This window comes from Vulpes lagopus, chromosome 6 (assembly GCF_018345385.1).
Source record: "Vulpes lagopus strain Blue_001 chromosome 6, ASM1834538v1, whole genome shotgun sequence".
Taxonomy (NCBI): Eukaryota; Metazoa; Chordata; class Mammalia; order Carnivora; family Canidae; genus Vulpes; species Vulpes lagopus.
The window spans coordinates 44,905,973-44,924,898 of NC_054829.1; the positions used below are offsets into that span (position 1 = coordinate 44,905,973).

The following is an 18,926-nucleotide window of genomic DNA, read 5'->3' on the forward strand; positions in this document are numbered from 1 at the left end:
AAAACAACAAAAGTCATAGACCATAAGGCCTCACAGGTGAATTCTACCAAACATTTAAAGAATAATACCTATGCTTTTCAAACTATTCCAAAAAGTACAAGAGAAAAGAATTCTTCCACATTTATTTTACAAGGCCAGCATTACCTGGATACCAAAACCAGACAAAGATACTACAAAAAAGAGAAAATTACAGGGAAGTATCCCTGATGAACAGAGATACAAAAATATTTTTTAATAACATTTATTTTTTTATTTAGAGAGAGCGAAACAGAGTGGGTTGGGGGGGGGGTGGAGTCTTAAGCAGACTCTGGACTGAGCTTGGAGCCTGACATGGGGCTTGATGTCATGACCCTGAGATCACAACCTAAGCTGAAACCAAGATTTGAATGCTTAACCAACTGTGTCACCCAGGTGCCCCTAGAAGTAAAAATTCTTAACAGAGTAAAAATTCTTAACAGAGTATTAGCAAAATGAATTAAATGTATTGAAAGGATCATGGAGGTTCCCTAAGAAATTAGAAATACCATGTAACTTAATAATCCCACTTCTGGAGCTAGAACAGGCAAGATGGCGGAGGAGTAGGGTCTCCAACTCATCTGTCCTCAACAAATTACCTAGAAAACCATCCAATCATCCTGAAAATCTACGAATTCGGCCTGAGATTTAAAGAGAGACCATCTGGAATGCTCCAGTGAGAAGAGTTCGCGCTTCTATCAAGGTAGGAAGACGGGGAAAAAGAAATAAAGAAACAAAAGGCCTCCAAGGGGGAGGGGCCCCGCGAGGAGCCGGGCTGAGGCCGGGGCGAGTGTCCCCAGGACAGGAGAGCCCCGTCCCGGGGGAGCAGGAGCTGCACCGACCTTCCCTGCGGAAAGGGGCTCCCGGGGAATTGGAGCAGGATCCCCAGAAAGGCGGGGATGCCCTCGGGCTCCCTGGGGCAGTAACAGAGGAACTGCGCCCCGGGAGATGCGCCGAGCTCCCTAAGGGCTGCAGCGCTCGGAGGGACCCGGAGCAGCTCGGAGGGGCTCGGGCGGCGGCTCCGCGGAGGGGGCTGCGCGGCTCCGGGAACAGCTCAGAGGCGGCGGCTCAGGCAGAGGAAGAAGCTCCGCGCGGAGGGGGCGGCGCGGCTCCAGGAACAGCTCGGAGGGGCTCGGGCGGCGGCTCCGCGGAGGGGGCTGCGGCCGGGAGCGCGAATCCAACAGCCCAGGCTCCGGAGCACAGGGCGCCGGGACACAGCCCAGGATCCGGCCTCCCCCGGGACAGGCAGAGGCCGGGAGGGCCCAGGACAGCAAGGACGCTCCTGCCTGGAACTGAGCAGATCAGCGGCCCCGCCCGGGAGCCCCCGGGCCCTGCAGACAGAGAGCCCCGGAGTTACTGCCGGAGCTGACTCCAGGGTCCCAGAGCTGCCCCCGCCACTGTGGCTTCCTCCCGGGGCCTCACGGGGTAAACACCCCCACTGAGCCCTGCACCAGGCAGGGGCAGAGGAGCTCCCCCAAGTGCTCACACCTGAGAATCAGCACAGCAGGCCCCTCCCCCAGAAGACCAGCGAGACGGACCAGTTCCAAGGGAAGTCAAGGGACTTAAAGTACACAGAATCGGAAGATACTCCCCCGTGTTTTTTGTTTGTTTGTTTGTTTGTTTTGTTTTGTCTTGTGCTTTTTTTTTCTTTCTTTCTTCTTGATTTCTGATTGCTTCCCCCACCCCACCCCACCCTTTTTTTTTCTTTTTTCTCCTTTCTTTCTCTTTCTTTTTCTTCTCTTCCCCCCCCCTTTTTTTTTCTTCTTTCTCTTTTCTTTCCTTCTCTCTCTTTTTCTCCTTTTCCCAATACAACTTGTTTTTGGCCACTCTGCACTGAGCAAAATGACTAGAAGGAAAACCTCACCTCAAAAAAAAGAATCAGAAACAGCCCACTCTCCCACAGAGTTACAAAATATGGATTACAATTCAATGTCAGAAAGCCAATTCAGAAGCACTATTTTACAGCTACTGGTGGCTCTAGAAAAAACCATAAAGGACTCAAGAGACTTCATGACTGCAGAATTTAGATCCAATCAGGCAGAAATTAAAAATCAATTAAATGAGATGCAATCCAAGCTAGAAGTCCTAATGACGAGGCTTAACGAGGTGGAAGAACGAGTGAGTGACATAGAAGACAAGTTGATGGCAAAGAGGGAAACTGAGGAAAAAAGAGACAAGCAATTAAAAGATCATGAGGATAGATTAAGGGAAATAAATGACAGCCTGAGGAAGAAAAACCTACGTTTAATTGGGGTTCCTGAGGGCGCCGAAAGGGACAGAGGGCCAGAATATGTATTTGAACAAATCCTAGCTGAAAACTTTCCTAATCTGGGAAGGGAAGCAGGCATTCAGATCCAGGAAATAGAGAGATCCCCCCCTAAAATCAACAAAAAGCATTCGACACCTCGACATTTAATAGTGAAGCTTGCAAATTCCAAAGATAAGGAGAAGATCCTTAAAGCAGCAAGAGAAAAAAAGTCCCTGACTTTTATGGGGGTCTGCTAGGGTAACAGCAGACCTCTCCACAGAGACCTGGCAGGCCAGAAAGGGCTGGCAGGATATATTCAGGGTCCTAAATGAAAAGAACATGCAACCAAGAATACTTTATCCAGCAAGGCTTTCATTCAAAATGGAAGGAGAGATAAAGAGCTTCCAAGACAGGCAGGAACTGAAAGAATATGTAACCTCCAAACCAGCTCTGCAAGAAATTTTAAGGGGGACTCTTAAAATTCCCCTTTAAGAAGAAGTTCAGTGGAACAATCCACAAAAACAAGGACTGAATAGATATGATGACACTAAACTCATATCTATCAATAGTAACTCTGAACGTGAACGGGCTTAATGACCCCATCAAAAGGCGCAGGGTTTCAGACTGGATAAAAAAGCAGGACCCATCTATTTGCTGTCTACAAGAGACTCATTTTAGACAGAAGGACACCTACAACCTGAAAATAAAAGGTTGGAGAACCATTTACCATTCAAATGGTCCTCAAAAGAAAGCAGGGGTTGCCATCCTTATATCAGATAAATTAAAATTTACCCCAAAGACTATAGTGAGAGATGAAGAAGGACACTATCTCATACTCAAAGGATCTATCCAACAAGAGGACTTAACAATCCTCAATATATATGCCCCGAATGTGGGAGCTGCCAAATATTTAAACCAATTAATAACCAAACTCAAGAAATACCTTGATAATAATACACTTATACTTGGTGACTTCAATCTAGCTCTTTCTACCCTGGATAGGTCTTCTAAGCACAACATCTCCAAAGAAACGAGAGCTTTAAATGATACACTGGACCAGATGGATTTCACAGATATCTACAGAACTTTACATCCAAACTCAACTGAATACACATTCTTCTCAAGTGCACATGGAACTTTCTCCAGAATAGACCACATACTGGGTCACAAATCCGGTCTGAACCGATACCAAAAGATCGGGATAGTCCCTTGTATATTCTCAGACCATAATGCCTTGAAATTAGAACTTAATCACAACAAGAAGTATGGAAGGACCACAAACACATGGAGGTTAAGGACCATCCTGCTAAAAGATGAAAAGGTCAACCAGGAAATTAAAGAAGAATTAAAAAGATTCATGGAAACTAATGAGAATGAAGATACAACCGTTCAAAATCTTTGGGATGCAGCAAAAGCAGTCCTGAGGGGGAAATACATCGCAATACAAGCATCCATTCAAAAACTGGAAAGATCTCAAATTCAAAAGCTCACCTTACACATAAAGGAACTAGAGAAAAAGCAACAAATAGACCCCACCCCCAGCAGAAGAAGAGAGTTAATTAAAATTCGAGCAGAACTCAATGATATTGAGACCAAAAGAACTGTGGAACAGATCAACAGAACCAGGAGTTGGTTCTTTGAAAGAATTAATAAGATAGATAAACCATTAGCCAACCTTATTAAAAAGAAGAAAGAGAAGACTCAAATTAATAAAATCATGAATGAGAAAGGAGAGATCACTACCAACACCAAGGAAATACAAACGATTTTAAAAACATATTATGAACAGCTGTACGCCAATAAATTAGGCAATCTAGAAGAAATGGACGCATTCCTGGAAAGCCACAAACTACCAAAACTGGAGCAGGAAGAAATAGAAAACCTGAACAGGCCAATAACCAGGGAGGAAATTGAAGCAGTCATCAAAAACCTCCCAAGACACAAGAGTCCAGGGCCAGATGGCTTCCCAGGGGAATTCTATCAAACGTTTAAAGAAGAAATCATACCTATTCTACTAAAGCTGTTTGGAAAGATAGAAAGAGATGGAGTACTTCCAAATTCGTTCTATGAGGCCAGCATCACCTTAATTCCGAAACCAGACAAAGACCCCACCAAAAAGGAGAATTACAGACCAATATCCCTGATGAACATGGATGCAAAAATTCTCAACAAGATACTAGCCAATAGGATCCAACAACACATTAAGAAAATTATTCACCATGACCAAGTAGGATTTATCCCGGGACACAAGGCTGGTTCAACACTCGTAAAACCATCAATGTGATTCATCATATCAGCAAGAGAAAAACCAAGAACCATATGATCCTCTCATTAGATGCAGAGTAAGCATTTGACAAAATACAGCATCCATTCCTGATCAAAACCCTTCAGAGTGTTGGGATAGAGGGAACTTTCCTCGACATCTTAAAAGCCATTTACGAAAAGCCCACAGCAAATATCATTCTCAATGGGGAAGCACTGGGAGCCTTTCCCCTAAGATCAGGAACAAGACAGGGATGTCCACTCTCACCACTACTGTTCAACATAGTTCTGGAAGTCCTCGCCTCAGCAATCAGACAACAAAAAGACATTAAAGGCATTCAAATTGGCAAAGAAGAAGTCAAACTCTCCCTCTTCGCCGATGACATGATACTCTACATAGAAAACCCAAAAGCCTCCACCCCAAGATTGCTAGAACTCATACAGCAATTTGGTAGCGTGGCAGGATACAAAATCAATGCCCAGAAATCAATGGCATTTCTATACACTAACAATGAGACTGAAGAAAGAGAAATTAAGGAGTCAATCCCATTTACAATTGCACCCAAAAGCATAAGATACCTAGGAATAAACCTAACCAAAGAGGTAGAAGATCTATACCCTAAAAACTATAGAACCCTTCTGAAAGAAATTGAGGAAGACACAAAGAGATGGAAAAATATTCCATGCTCATGGATTGGCAGAATTAATATTGTAAAAATGTCAATGTTACCCAGAGCAATTTATACGTTTAATGCAATCCCTATCAAAATACCATGGACTTTCTTCAGAGAGTTAGAACAAATTATTTTAAGATTTGTGTGGAATCAGAAAAGACCCCGAATAGCCAGGGGAATTTTAAAAAAGAAAACCATATCTGGGGGCATCACAATGCCAGATTTCAGGTTGTACTACAAAGCTGTGGTCATCAAGACAGTGTGGTACTGGCACAAAAACAGACACATAGATCAATGGGACAGAATAGAGAACCCAGAAGTGGACCCTGAAATGTACGGTCATCTAATATTCGATAAAGGAGGAAAGACTATCCATTGGAAGAAAGACAGTCTCTTCAATAAATGGTGCTGGGAAAATTGGACATCCACATGCAGAAGAATGAAACTGGACCACTCTCTTTCACCATACACAAAGATAAACTCAAAATGGATGAAAGTTCTAAATGTGAGACAAGATTCCATCAAAATTCTAGAGGAGAACACAGGCAACACCCTTTCTGAACTTGGCCACAGTAACTTCTTGCAAGATACATCCACAAAGGCAAAAGAAACAAAAGCAAAAATGAACTATTGGGACTTCATCAAGATAAGAAGCTTTTGCACAGCAAAGGATACAGTCAACAAAACTAAAAGACCACCTACAGAATGGGAGAAGGTATTTGCAAATGACATATCAGATAAAGGGCTAGTTTCCAAAATCTATAAAGAACTTATTAAACTCAACACCAAAGAAGCAAACAATCCAATCATGAAATGGGCAAAAGACATGAAGAGAAATCTCACAGAGGAAGACATGGAAATGGCCAACATGCACATGAGAAAATGCTCTGCATCACTTGCCATCAGGGAAATACAAATCAAAACCACAATGAGATACCACCTCACACCAGTGAGAATCGGGAAAATTAACAAGGCAGGAAACCACAAATGTTGGAGAGGATGCGGAGAAAAGGGAACCCTCTTACACTGTTGGTGGGAATGTGAAATGGTGCAGCCACTCTGGAAAACTGTGTGGAGGTTCCTCAAAGAGTTAAAAATAGACCTGCCCTACGACCCAGCAATTGCACTGTTGGGGATTTACCCCAAAGATTCAGATGCAATGAAACGTCGGGACACCTGCACCCCGATGTTTCTATCAGCAATGGCCACAATAGCCAAACTGTGGAAGGAGCCTCGGTGACCATCGAAAGATGAATGGATAAAGAAGATGTGGTTTATGTATACAATGGAATATTACTCAGCAATTAGAAACGACAAATACCCACCATTTGCTTCAACGTGGATGGAACTGGAGGGTATTATGCTGAGTGAAATAAGTCAATCGGAGAGGGACAAACAGTGTATGTTCTCATTCATTTGGGGAATATGAATAATGGTGAAAGGGAATATAAAGGAAGGGAGAAGAAATGTTGGGAAATATCAGGAAGGGAGACAGAACATAAAGACTCCTAACTCGGGGAAACGAACTAGGGGTGGTGGAAGGGGAGGAGGGTGGGTGTTGGAGGGGAAGGGGTGACGGGCACTGAGGTGGACACTTGACGGGATGAGCACTGGGTGTTTTTCTGTATGTTGGTAAATTGAACACCAATAAAAATTAATTAAAAAAAAATAATCCCACTTCTGAGTATTTACACAAAGAAATTTAAAATACTAATTTGAAAAGATATATGCACCCCTATATTTACTGCAGCATTATCTACAAGAGCAAAGATATGGACACAACAGAAGTGTCTATTAATAGATGAATGGGAAAGAAGATATGGTAATTATACTAAACAGTGGGATATTGCTCAGCCATAAAAAAAAGAATAAAATCTTGCCATTCATGACAACATAGATGGATGGAGAGAGTATTATGCTAAGTGAAATAAGACAGAGGAGCACAAATACTGTGTGATACAAGTTATACATGGAATCTAAAAAAACAAAACAAATGAACAAAACAGAAACAGACATGGAAAGAACTAGTGGTTTTCAGAGGGGAGGGATGGACAAACTAGGTGAAGGGGATTAAGAGGTACAAACTAAAGTTATAAGTCATGGGGATGAAAAGTAGATCTTAGGGAATATAGTTAATATTCCATTTTTGTATGGTGACAGTAACTAGACATACGGTGATCATTTCATAATGCCAATCATTATGTTGTATACCTGAAGCTAATATTGTGTGTCAACAGTACTTCAATTAAAAAAATAAAATTAAAAGGTGGTAATGTTCAAAGGTACAGAAACCTGAGCTCCTGATCCTACCCCCTGGATTATTAATGGTGTGGCTCTAGGCAAGTCTTTCTTTATTTCTTCCTCTGCAACTGTAAAGTAAGATTAATAGTTCTTATTCTATGTCACATACTTATTTTAAAAATCAAGTATAAATTATATATGTATAGGCACTTTGTAAGGTATGAAGTCCTAAGTATTTTTGTTAGTCATATAGAGATCTTTCCTATAGGTAACATCTGTTGGGCTTTGATTCCTCAACTCAAATCATTACCAAGAAGAAAGAACCAGAATTTTTTTTTTTTTTTTTTTTTTTTTTTTTTTTTTTTTTAGTTTCCTGAGACTGGTGTATCTTCCATTGTAATTCTGTTTATGCCTTTGCCAACTCAATCTTTCAATCTTTGAGGGTTTTCCATTATTTCTCTGTATCAGTGTTCCTATTCTTAAATTAGTCCTGCAGCCTCTGCAGCAGGAAAGAAGCAAAGTGAACAGTACTTCTTTCTATTGAGTCCTGTCTTCTGTGCCAGCAGGACCTGTTCTCACCTCTTTAAGAGATAGATTGGAGACTGAGATGCTGTAGCTACTCCCAGAAAAGTCTGAATCTGTGGTGCCTTGTGTGTCTGCTTTATCATGCTTGCTGCATATATTAATTTATGTGAAATTGTGACCACTGGCTATTCTTACTCAAGATTTTCATTTAGCCTTCAACTTTTCTATCATAGATCTTGATTTTCATTTATAAAATTGGAATAAAAATTATACTTACTGCATGGGATTGTAAAGATTAAAAGAATAATGCCTGGTACAAAGTAAAGGTTCAAAAAATATTAGCTATTATTATCAGTACTAATTTGATAATAAAGCATTTATTATTTATACATGATGAAAGTCCGGTTTAATTTGCAATTGAAAATATCTAGGACCTTTGTATAATTTTCTTAACAAATAATTAGCAGAATTGAGATGCCTACTTCTGGGCATTTTGCCATCATGTCAGACCACTGGATGCAGTGTTTACCTTAAAAAATAAATATGCTAAATATTCATTATGCTTTAAGTTGGACTTTCCTTGAAGATACTTTAATGTATGTATTTTTAATTTATTTATTCATGAGAGACACAGAGAAAGGCAGAGACATAGGCAGAGGGAGAGCAGACTCCCCATGGGGAGCCTGATGCAGGACTCAATCCTGGGACCACTGGGACCTACGCCAAAGGCAGAGGTCAACTCAACTATAGTTGTAGCCTAAATGTAATACCCTTCTGATGTACCATGTACTAGGATTTCATATAATTGAGTGTACATGAGGAAATTATCAAGTATAGATAAACTGCATATGTATTTTTAATCTGCCTCTGGGAATGAGAATTTATATGTGTTTCCTAAGCTTTTAAAGGTATGTATTTGACTTATGAGAGATGCTCAAGTTTGTATTTTATCAACATTTATTATTATTTCTTTCATGTAATAGTGTAGAGATTCTTTCACTGGAATTTATTTTTTAAAAGTTTACTTTGCATATTTCCCTTAATTTATTTCTCAAAATAGCATTTTAAATGGATACCTAAATTCTAAAATGTTTTTGTAAAGTCTTTCTACTCAATAGAGAAGAGTTGGCTAATTTACTTATATAATGTTATCAGATTAAACCAGTTTTCCTCTTCTAATAACTAGTATTTTAAAATAATGTTCAGATTCACTACTATGAAGCCCATCTAAGACACTATATAATCACTGTCTGTTTGTAGTACAGTTGACTCTGTAGCAATTTTTAATTATTCGTCATTTTATAAAAATAATCCCAGATCTTGTTTTCATAAAGTATATGCAAAGTATAACCAAAAACTTCAAAAACATCTATGAGTGAACATTTGGTTGCATCCATATCTTCACTGTTGTAAATAATAATGCAATAAACACAGGGGTGCATATATCTTTTCAAATTAGTGTTTTTGTTTTCTTTTGTTAAATGCTAGTAGCAGAATTATTGGATCATATAGTATTTTTATTTTTAGTGTTTTGAGGAACCTCCATACTGTCTTCCACATGTTTACATTCCCACCAATGGTACACAAGTGTTCTTTTTCTCCACATCCTTACCAACATGGATGGACCACTTATGCTAAGTGAAATAAGACAGACTGAGAAAGACAAATACCATATAATTCCACATAAATGTAGAATCTAAAAAAAACCAACCAAATAAAAAGCAGAATCAGACCTATAACTACAGAGAACAAACTGAAGGTTGCTGGAGAGGAGGGGATGGGTGGGGATGGGCAAAACAGGCGAAGGGGAGAGAGAGATATAGGCTTCCAATTATGGAATGAATAAATCATAGGGATGAAAGGTACAGCACAGGGAATATAGTCAGTGATATAGTAATAGAACTGTATGGTGACAGATGGTAACTACACTTATGGTGAGCATAGCATAACATATAAGCTTAGTGAGTCATTATGTTTGTTATACACCTGTAAGTAGTAGTATAGTTGTATGTCAACTATTAACAAATTTAAGAAGAAAGTTTCAAAAACAAAATGCTTTAAAATGTAAAGAAATAGTTGTCTAAATAAATAAATGTGTTTGTTCCAAAAACTTTTTTTTTGTAATGATTCATAAGAAATAGTTCCAGGGAAGCTTCTGGGGAAGATGACAAAGTAAGAAGATCCAAAGCTCACCTCATCCCATGGATACAACCAAATAGCCCCCACATCAGTGTAAAAACCAGAAAGCAACCTGAAGACTGGCAGAAGAGACTCTCCACAGCTAAATGTAAAGAAGGGGCTGCATTGAAGAAGATATGAAGGACAGAGTAGTTGGGAGATAAACAACTTTTGGGACTGTCCTCAGAAGGGAGGGACCTTGCGAGCACATAGAAGAGAGAGAAACAGACCTTCACACCAAGCATGACAGGCAGGAGGTACCTGCATTCACATAACATGACTTTGAAAACCAGAGGGGCCTAATTTCATGAGTTCTTAAAATCAGTGGGGCCTAAGGCCTGGAACTTTAAAAAGTCAACAATCAACAGGCTCAGCTCTTGGAGAACCTGGAGGTCAGAGCCCCCTCCCTTAAAGAGACAGCACAGCAAACAGCCTAACAGAGATAGAGCATAGAAGCAGAGTTTGAAAAATGCCTTCTATGCCTGGAGCATAGAAGCAGAGTTTGATAAATGCATTGTAGGGACCCCAGAGAGAGAATATCAGGAGGAGATTTATATACTGATCTCAAAGTGTATGCTGGAGTGGCAGGGATCTTTAGGAGACTTCTCTAGGAACAAAGGAGCTGGTGGACATCATTTCCTTCCCTTTCCCCCAGCATAGATATGTGGACACCTGGGGGACCCAGTTCGGTGCTAACAGTCTCTACCTAATTTGCCAACCTACCCTGCATTCTCCTGTGGATATGCCCCTCCAAGACGCCCTTGGACAGAGCTTATCCAAAGTGGTGCCACAAGCATGGCGGTGTACAAGTAGCCCTGACAGGGCCAGCAATACCGCAAAGTAACTCCTGCCCTGGAGGAAGGGGAAGACAACCACATAGCAGTCCGACTTCAGCCCCAGCAGTGGGCTAGGGGCAGACATCAGATTTGACTACAGACCTTGCCCAGAACAGAAACTTCTCAGGAAACAGGGAAAGTGTCCCATGGTACTATATCTGGCAAACACCTGTTCCTACTCAAGTGCACTGTGGCCCCATACTGACCCACTAACAACACAAGGATTGATCCCTGTCCACAACAGGTGAACAGCCATTGGAGATGATTACACTGAGGCAAAAGTGGCTCAGCCACAATAGTAGGGCATATGTAATACAAATAGGAGACATCCATAAAGTGCCAGCTTCTGTTCAACAGGGGCACTGGAGTGCAGGGCACTACAAGACCTCTTTTCCATAAGGCCACTATTTTCAAGAGCAGGAGACGTAGCTGACTTTACTAACACATTGAAACAGAGTTCAGTGCTCTCTTCAGCAGCACATATACTAAAATTGGAACGATACAGAGAAGATTAGCATGGCCCCTGTGCAAGGAAGACACACAAATTTGTGAAACGTTCCATATTTTTTTATTTATTTTTCTTCAATAAAGTTGCATACACCAAAAAAAAAAAAAAAAAGAAAGAAAGAAAAAAGAAATAAGAAAGAAAGAGAGTTCAACAAAATGAGGAGACAGAGGAATATGACCTGAATGAAAGAACAGGACAAAAATCACAGCAAGAGAGCTAAACAAAACAGAAATAAGTCATATGCCTGACAGAGAATTTAAAGTAATGGTCATAAAGATACTTGCTGGACTTTAGAAAAGAGTGGAGGACCTCAGTAAGACCCTTAACAAAGAGATATAAAACATTAAAGATAAAAACATAAAAGAGAACAGTCAAAGATGAAGAACTCAGTAACTCAGTTTAAAAATATACTAGATGGAATAAACAATAGAGGAAACAGAAGAATGGATTGGCAGCCAGGAGGACAGAGTAATGGAAAGCAATTAAGCTGAACAAGAGAGAGAAAAAATAATAAAAATTGAAAATAGACTTAGGGAACTCCATGACACCATCAAGTATGATAAATGCATTGTAGGGACCCCAGAGAGAGAAAAGAAGGCAGAAAATTTATTTGAAGAAATAATAGCTGAAAAATTCCCAAATCTGGGGGAAGGAAACAGAAATCCAGATCCAGGGAGCACAAGAGACAACTAATAAAATCAACCCAAGGAGGTCCACACTAAGACACATAGTAATGAAAATGGCAAAAATTAGTGATAAGAGAATTTCCAAAGCAACAAGAGAAAAAACAGTTACTACAAGGGGAACCCCATAATGCTATCAGCAGATTTTTCAGAAAACTCTGCAGGCTACAAGGGAGTGGCATGATACATTCAAAGTGCTGAAAGGTAAAAAATCTGCAGCCAAGAATATCTGGGAAGGCTATCATGTAGAATAGAAGGAGAGAGAGAATTTCTCATACAAAAGTTAAAAGAATTCATGACCACCTAAACAGCCCTATAAGAAATATTAAAGGGCACTCTAAGGGAAATGCCATAAACAGTAATAAGAAAAGTAGGAACCACAAAAGCAATAAAATTAAATATATATGTAAAAATCAGTCAAAGGATTCACAAAATAAAAGGATATAAAATATGACCCCATATACCTAAATGTGGGGGAAGAAGAGTAAATAATGGGTTCAAACTTAAGTGACCATCAACTTAATACAAACTGCTATATGCATAAGATGTTATATATAGACCTAATGGGCCAACCAAGAAATCAAAGAAGAAATTAAAAAATAGAGATGAGGAAAACAAAAACATAAATGCTGCAAAATCTTGGGATGCAGCAAAAGTTGTTCTAAAGGTAAGTTTAGAGCAATACAGGCCTGCCTCAAGAAGCAAGAAAAATCTCAACCTAACCTTACATGTAAAGGAGGTAGAAAAAGAACAAACAAAACCCAAAACCAGTAGAAAGAAGGAAATAATAAAGATCAGAGCATATCTAAGGGAAATAGAAATTTAAAAAACAATAGGTCAGTGAAACTAGAAGCTGCTGCTTGGAAAAGATCAGCAAAACTGATAAACCTTTAGCCAGGTCATGAAAAAAAAAAAAAAAAGAAGAAGAAGAAGACTCAAAATCAGAAGTGGATAGAGGAGAAATAACAACTGACACCACAGAAACATAAAGGATTATGAAGGATTATGAGAGTATTATGAAAATTTATATGCCAACAAATTGGACAACCTAGAAGAAATGGATAAATCCCTAGAAACATAGAACCTCCCAAAACTGAATCAGAAGGAAATAGAAAATTTGAACAAGTGATGAAATTGAATCAGTAATCAAAAGACTCTCAACAAACAAAAAGTCCAAATGGTGAATTCTACCAAACATCTAATGAGGAGTTAATACCTTGTTCTCAAACTATTCCGAAAAAAAGAGGAAGAAAAGCTTTCAGATCATTCTATGAGGCCAGATAAAGACCCCACAAAAGAAGAATCACAGGCCAATATTTCTAATAAACATAGATACAAAAATCTTTGACAATATATTAGCAAATTGAATCCAACAATAAATTTTAAAAAAAAAATCATTCACCTCTATCAAGTGGGATTTATTCCTGGGATGCAAGCGTGGTTCAATATTTACAAATCATCAATATGATACATCAGATTGATGAGAGAAAGGGAAAACACATGATCATATTTTTTAAAAGATTTTTATTTATTTACTCATGAGAGACACACAGAGAGAGGCAGAGACATAGGGAGAGGGAGAAGCAGGCTCCCTGCAAGGACCCTGATGTGGGACTCAATCTCAGGACCCCGGGATCACACCAAAGGTAGACGCTCAACCACTGAGCCACCCGGGTGCCTCTGATCATTTAAGTAGATGCAGGAAAAGCATTTGACAAAGAAAACATCCATTCATGATAAAAACTCTCAACAAAGTAAGTTTAGAGGGAACATACTTAATGTAATAAAGGCCATATATGAAAAATCCACAGGTAATATCATCCTGAGTGGTGAAGAACAGAGCTTTTCCTCTAAGGTTAGGAACAAGACCATTTAACACTTCTATTCAACATAGTACTGGAAGTCCTAACCAGAGCAATCAGACAACAAAAAATAAAAAGCCATCTATTAAGAAGTAAAACTATTACTATTTGTAGATGGCCTGATACTATATACAGAAAACCCTGAAGATGCCACCAAAAAACTACTAGGACTGATAAATGAATTCCAAAAGGTTGCAGGATACAAAATCAATAAACAGATCTTTTGCATTTCTATATCCTATCAATGAAGTAGCAGAAAGAGAAATTAAGAAGACAATCCCATTTAAAATTATACCCAAAATAGTAAGATATCTAGGGATAAACTTAACCAAGGAGGTGAAAGACTTGTAATGTGAAAATGAAAACATTGATAAAGACAACTAAACAAATAGATATTCCATGCTCATGGGTTAGAAGAATTAATGTAGTTAAAATGTCCATACTACCCAAAGCAATCTACAGATTTTAATGCAATCCTTATCATAGTACCAACAGCAGTTTTTCATAGAACTAGAATAAGCAATCATAAAATTTGTATGAAACCAGAAAAGACCCTGAATAGCCAAAGCAATTTTATGCAGGAAGAACAAAACAAGAACAATTCCAGATTTCAAGAATTACTACAAAGCTGTAGTAATCACAACAGTATGGTACTGGCCAAAAATAGATACATAGATCAATGGAGCAGAATAGAGAGCCCAGAAATAAATCAACGATTATATGGTCAATTAATCTTTGACAAGGAGGTGAGAATATGCAATGGGACAAAGATAGTGTCTTCAGCAAATGGTGTTGGGAAACTGGACAGCCACATGTAAACAAATGAAACTGGACCACTTTCTCACACTATACACAAAAATAAACTTAAAATGGATTAAGGACCTAAATGTGAGACCTGAAACCATAAAAATCCTGGAAGAGAGTACAGGCAGTAATTTCCTTGACATTGGCCATGGCAACATTTTTCTAATATGTCTCCTGAGGCAAGGGAAACAAAAACAAAATCAAACTATTGGAACCCAGCAAAATAAAAGACTTCTGCATAGCAAAGGAAACAATCAACAAAACTAAAAGAAAACCTCCTGAAAAAAACTACTGAATTGGACAAGATATTTGCAAATGATATATTTGAGAAAGGGTTAGTATCCAAAATACATAAACAACTTATACAACTTAACATCCAAAAAATAAATAATCCATTTAAAAAGGGGCAGAAGACATGAATAGACATTTCTCCGAAAAAGGCATCCAGATGGTCAACAAGACATAAAAAGATGCTCAATGTCACTCATCAGGGAAATGTAAATTGAAACCACAATGAGATACCACTTTATACCTGTCAGATTGGCTAAAATAAAAAATACAAGAAATAAGAAGTGTTGATGAGGATGTGAAGAATAAGGAACCCCTGTGCACATGGGACTGCAAGCTGGTGCAGCCCCTGTAGAAAACAGCAGGGAGGTTCCTCAAAAAATTAAAAACACAATTACCATATGACTCAGTAATACCACTACTATTTACCCAAGGAATAAAAAAATGCCAATCAAAAAGATACATGCATTTCTATCTTTATTGCAGCATTATCTACAATTGCCAAATTATGGAAGCAGACTGTCCATTGATAGATAAGCTAATACTTCACACACACTGGAACATTACTCAGCCATAAAAAAGAATGAAATCTTACTATTTGCAACAACATGGACAGGTCTAGAGGGTACAGTGCTAGGTGAAATAAGTCAGAGAAAGACACTCATGTGGAATTTAAGAAACAAAGTGAACAAAGAAAAAAGACAAACCAAAGAACAGACTTTTAACTATATAGAGGACAAACTGAAGGTTATCAGAGGGGAGGCGGATGGGGGAGGATGGGTAAAATAAGTGAAGGGGATTAAGAGTACACTTACCCTAATGAGCACTGAGTAATACATAGAATTGAGGAGTCACTGTATTGTACACTTGCAATGTTAACTATACTGGAATTAAAAAGAAAATGTTCCAGTTCTTTGGGATAAAGTTGGGTAGGGTAGAAAGGAGGAGCCTTTTTCACTTTAACTTGTATCTGTATGTAATCTCATTACCACACTGCTATTTTTTTAAAACCTCAACAAGGGATGATTAGAAGATTTTGGACTTTTTTTTTCTTTATTAATACTAACCTTTAATTAGAATACAATAGCTTACAAATACATAAAGTGAAAATGGCTAGTAATGACAAATGTATCAAATTTCTTAGATCATGACAATAAAAAATCTAGTTTCATTTAGATAAGTAAAACTGATACAGCCTTTACTCCTACAAATATATTTTTCAAAATAAAATATCTTCTAGTGTATTTATATGATGATTTTATAGCTGTTCATTATTAACTTACGGTTGTATCTTCCTTGCAGCAATTTTACCTGCTCAGGAATGGAAACCTCCTCTTCCTGCTTATGATTTTCTAAGTATGATGGATGCTGCAGCATCTCAACATCCCACAAGGAAAGATCCTGAGTGTACAAAAGAAATGGATGTGCAGGAGAATGATAAAAAACAACATGAAGATAAATCAGCAATCATAAAAGAACCAATTGAAACACTGAGAATAAAGCATTGGAATAGAAGTAATTGGTTTAAAGAAGGAGAAAAATCATTTAGGCATGATAATAAAGAGTTATGATGCTCTAAAGAGCTGGTTTCATAGAGCTGTGGAGAGCTTTACAGTCTTTTTAGTTTATTTGATAGACTGAAGTATTTATTAAAAAATATTAAATCATTTCAAGTTTCTACACCAATGTTATCCAATGGAAATATAATGTGAGCCATATATGTAAACTTGGAATTTTCTAGTAGTACATTTTTTTAAAAAAGTAAAAAATGAGCATGTGAAATAAATTTTAATCTTTCACCCAGTAAGTATACCCAAATTAGCTAAGTTAAGGGGAATCCCTGGGTGGCTCAGCGGTTTAGCATCTGCCTTGGGCCCAGGATGTGATCCTGGAGTCCTGGGATCAAGCGCCGCATCAGGCTCCATACATGGAGCTTGCTTCTCCCTCTTCCTGTGTCTCTGCCTCTCTCTCTCTCTGTCTCTCTCTCTCTCTGTGTCTCTCATGAATAAATAAATTTTTTAAAAAAATTAGCTAAGTTAAATAAAAATTGAGATATTTTACATTTTTTCTGTCAAGTCTTCAAAATCCAGTGCATATTTTACCCTTACTGTACATTTCACTTCAGAGTAGCCACATGTGGTGACAACTGTATGAGTTCAGTTCTACACAAAAACTGGTATAAATAATTTAACTTAGTTCTAGCTATGAATTAGAATAAAAATGCAGGGATCCCTGGGTGGCGCAGCAGTTTGGCGCCTGCCTTTGGCCCAGGGCGCGATCCTGGAGACCCGGGATCGAATCCCACGTCCGGCTCCCGGTGCATGGAGCCTGCTTCTCCCTCTGCCTGTGTCTCTGCCTCTCTCTCTCTCTCTGTGACTATCATAAATAAATAAAAATTAAAAAAAAAAATTTAAAAAAAGAATAAAAATGCAACTCTAGTTTAATCACAGCTGACTCCACAGTTGTATCACATAGCTGGAAATAGTATTTGTTTTGTTGTAGACATGATGTTAAAACCAGTGTTTTTAAACCAGGGAGCAGTTTTGCCCCAAGGGACATTTGGCAATGTCAGAAGACATTTTTGCCTGTTATGACTAGGGGTGTTACTGGCATCTAGCGGGTAGAGGGCAGGAATGCTGCTACACACTATCATGCATTGGACAGCCCCTCATGACAAAGAACTATCCTGCCCAAATGTCAGTAGTGCCAAGGTTGAGTAACCCTGTGTTAAACTAACCTATGGTAGAATGTTCTTGTTATGCTCAGTTATGTCTGAAAAAATCTCAAATATTAAAGATAAATATTAGGTGGTCTTATCCTGATTATTATCTGAATATAACCATGTCTTTTATTATAAATTCATTTTTATAGTACTTTTGAAAGGTGATGAGATAACCCTAAAAAGGATATAGAATTACATATGCACGTTTATATATGTATTTTACATGTACGTATATATGTACATATATGCATTATATATCATATATAATATACATTATGTAATATAACTTAAAACTTTAATCATATAAATACATATAACTCAAATGCATATATAAAGGCGTATGAGATAAAGATATATATGTATAAAGGTATATAAGAGAATCTTAAAACGTGCACTTAATTCTACAAGTTATATTGCTAAGTTGAAGAAGAATTAGACATTCTGCTATCCTCTTCACAAAAAGAGAAGCTCCCTCATCTGAAACATGTATGAAATGTACCTTTGTAAGCTTTGGACAAATCAATTGGTCTCCTCATCTGTATAATGAGAGGAGAAGCCATAGGGCCTCATCTATATAATGAGAAAGATTAGCCAAAAAAAAAATTTTTAATTTTAAAAGCACTTACTTGTCAGGCTGTTCTGTTTGTAGCAGTTTGTCTCATTTTCACTCCATGCATTTTTTTTTTTTTGAGACATTTGCTGAGAACATCCTACTTGGTGCTCTACTATATTTTTCCCTTTTAAATTTTTTTTTAAAATTTTTTTATTTATTTATGATAGTCACAGAGAGAGAGAGAGAGAGAGAGAGGGGGGCAGAGACACAGGCAGAGGGAGAAACAGGCTCCATGCACCGGGAGCCTGACGTGGGATTCGATCCCGGGTCTCCAGGATCGCGCCCTGGGTCAAAGGCAGGCGCCAAACCACTGCGCCACCCAGGGATCCCTATTTTTCCCTTTTAATACCTACTTCAGGTGTCTTGTTCTTGAAATTTTCTGCACATACAATTTGCCTAGTACAATTGAGTTCATAAAAAAAGCAAAAGACAGCTACATTTCATTCTAACATAGATCATTTGCTACT

The 18,926-nt window shown here is 38.4% G+C and overlaps 1 protein-coding gene and 1 non-coding gene across 5 annotated transcripts in view; both read left to right on the top strand.

Annotated features, from left to right (window-relative positions):
• The window catches only part of TXNDC16 (thioredoxin domain containing 16), a 134,709-nt gene extending 117,629 nt beyond the window's left edge, over positions 1-17,080 (top strand). For all 4 annotated transcript variants that reach the window (XM_041759405.1, XM_041759406.1, XM_041759404.1 and 1 more), the window contains one exon: positions 16,427-17,080. In XM_041759405.1, the coding sequence (XP_041615339.1) occupies positions 16,427-16,695 (269 nt within the window). In that variant the 3' untranslated portion in view covers positions 16,696-17,080. The remainder of the gene's footprint in view (positions 1-16,426) is intronic.
• On the top strand, positions 11,441-11,547 carry LOC121493954. Its single transcript, XR_005988604.1, has one exon. It is a non-coding gene; the product is annotated as a U6 spliceosomal RNA (small nuclear RNA).
• Positions 17,081-18,926: the final 1,846 nt, after the last annotated feature.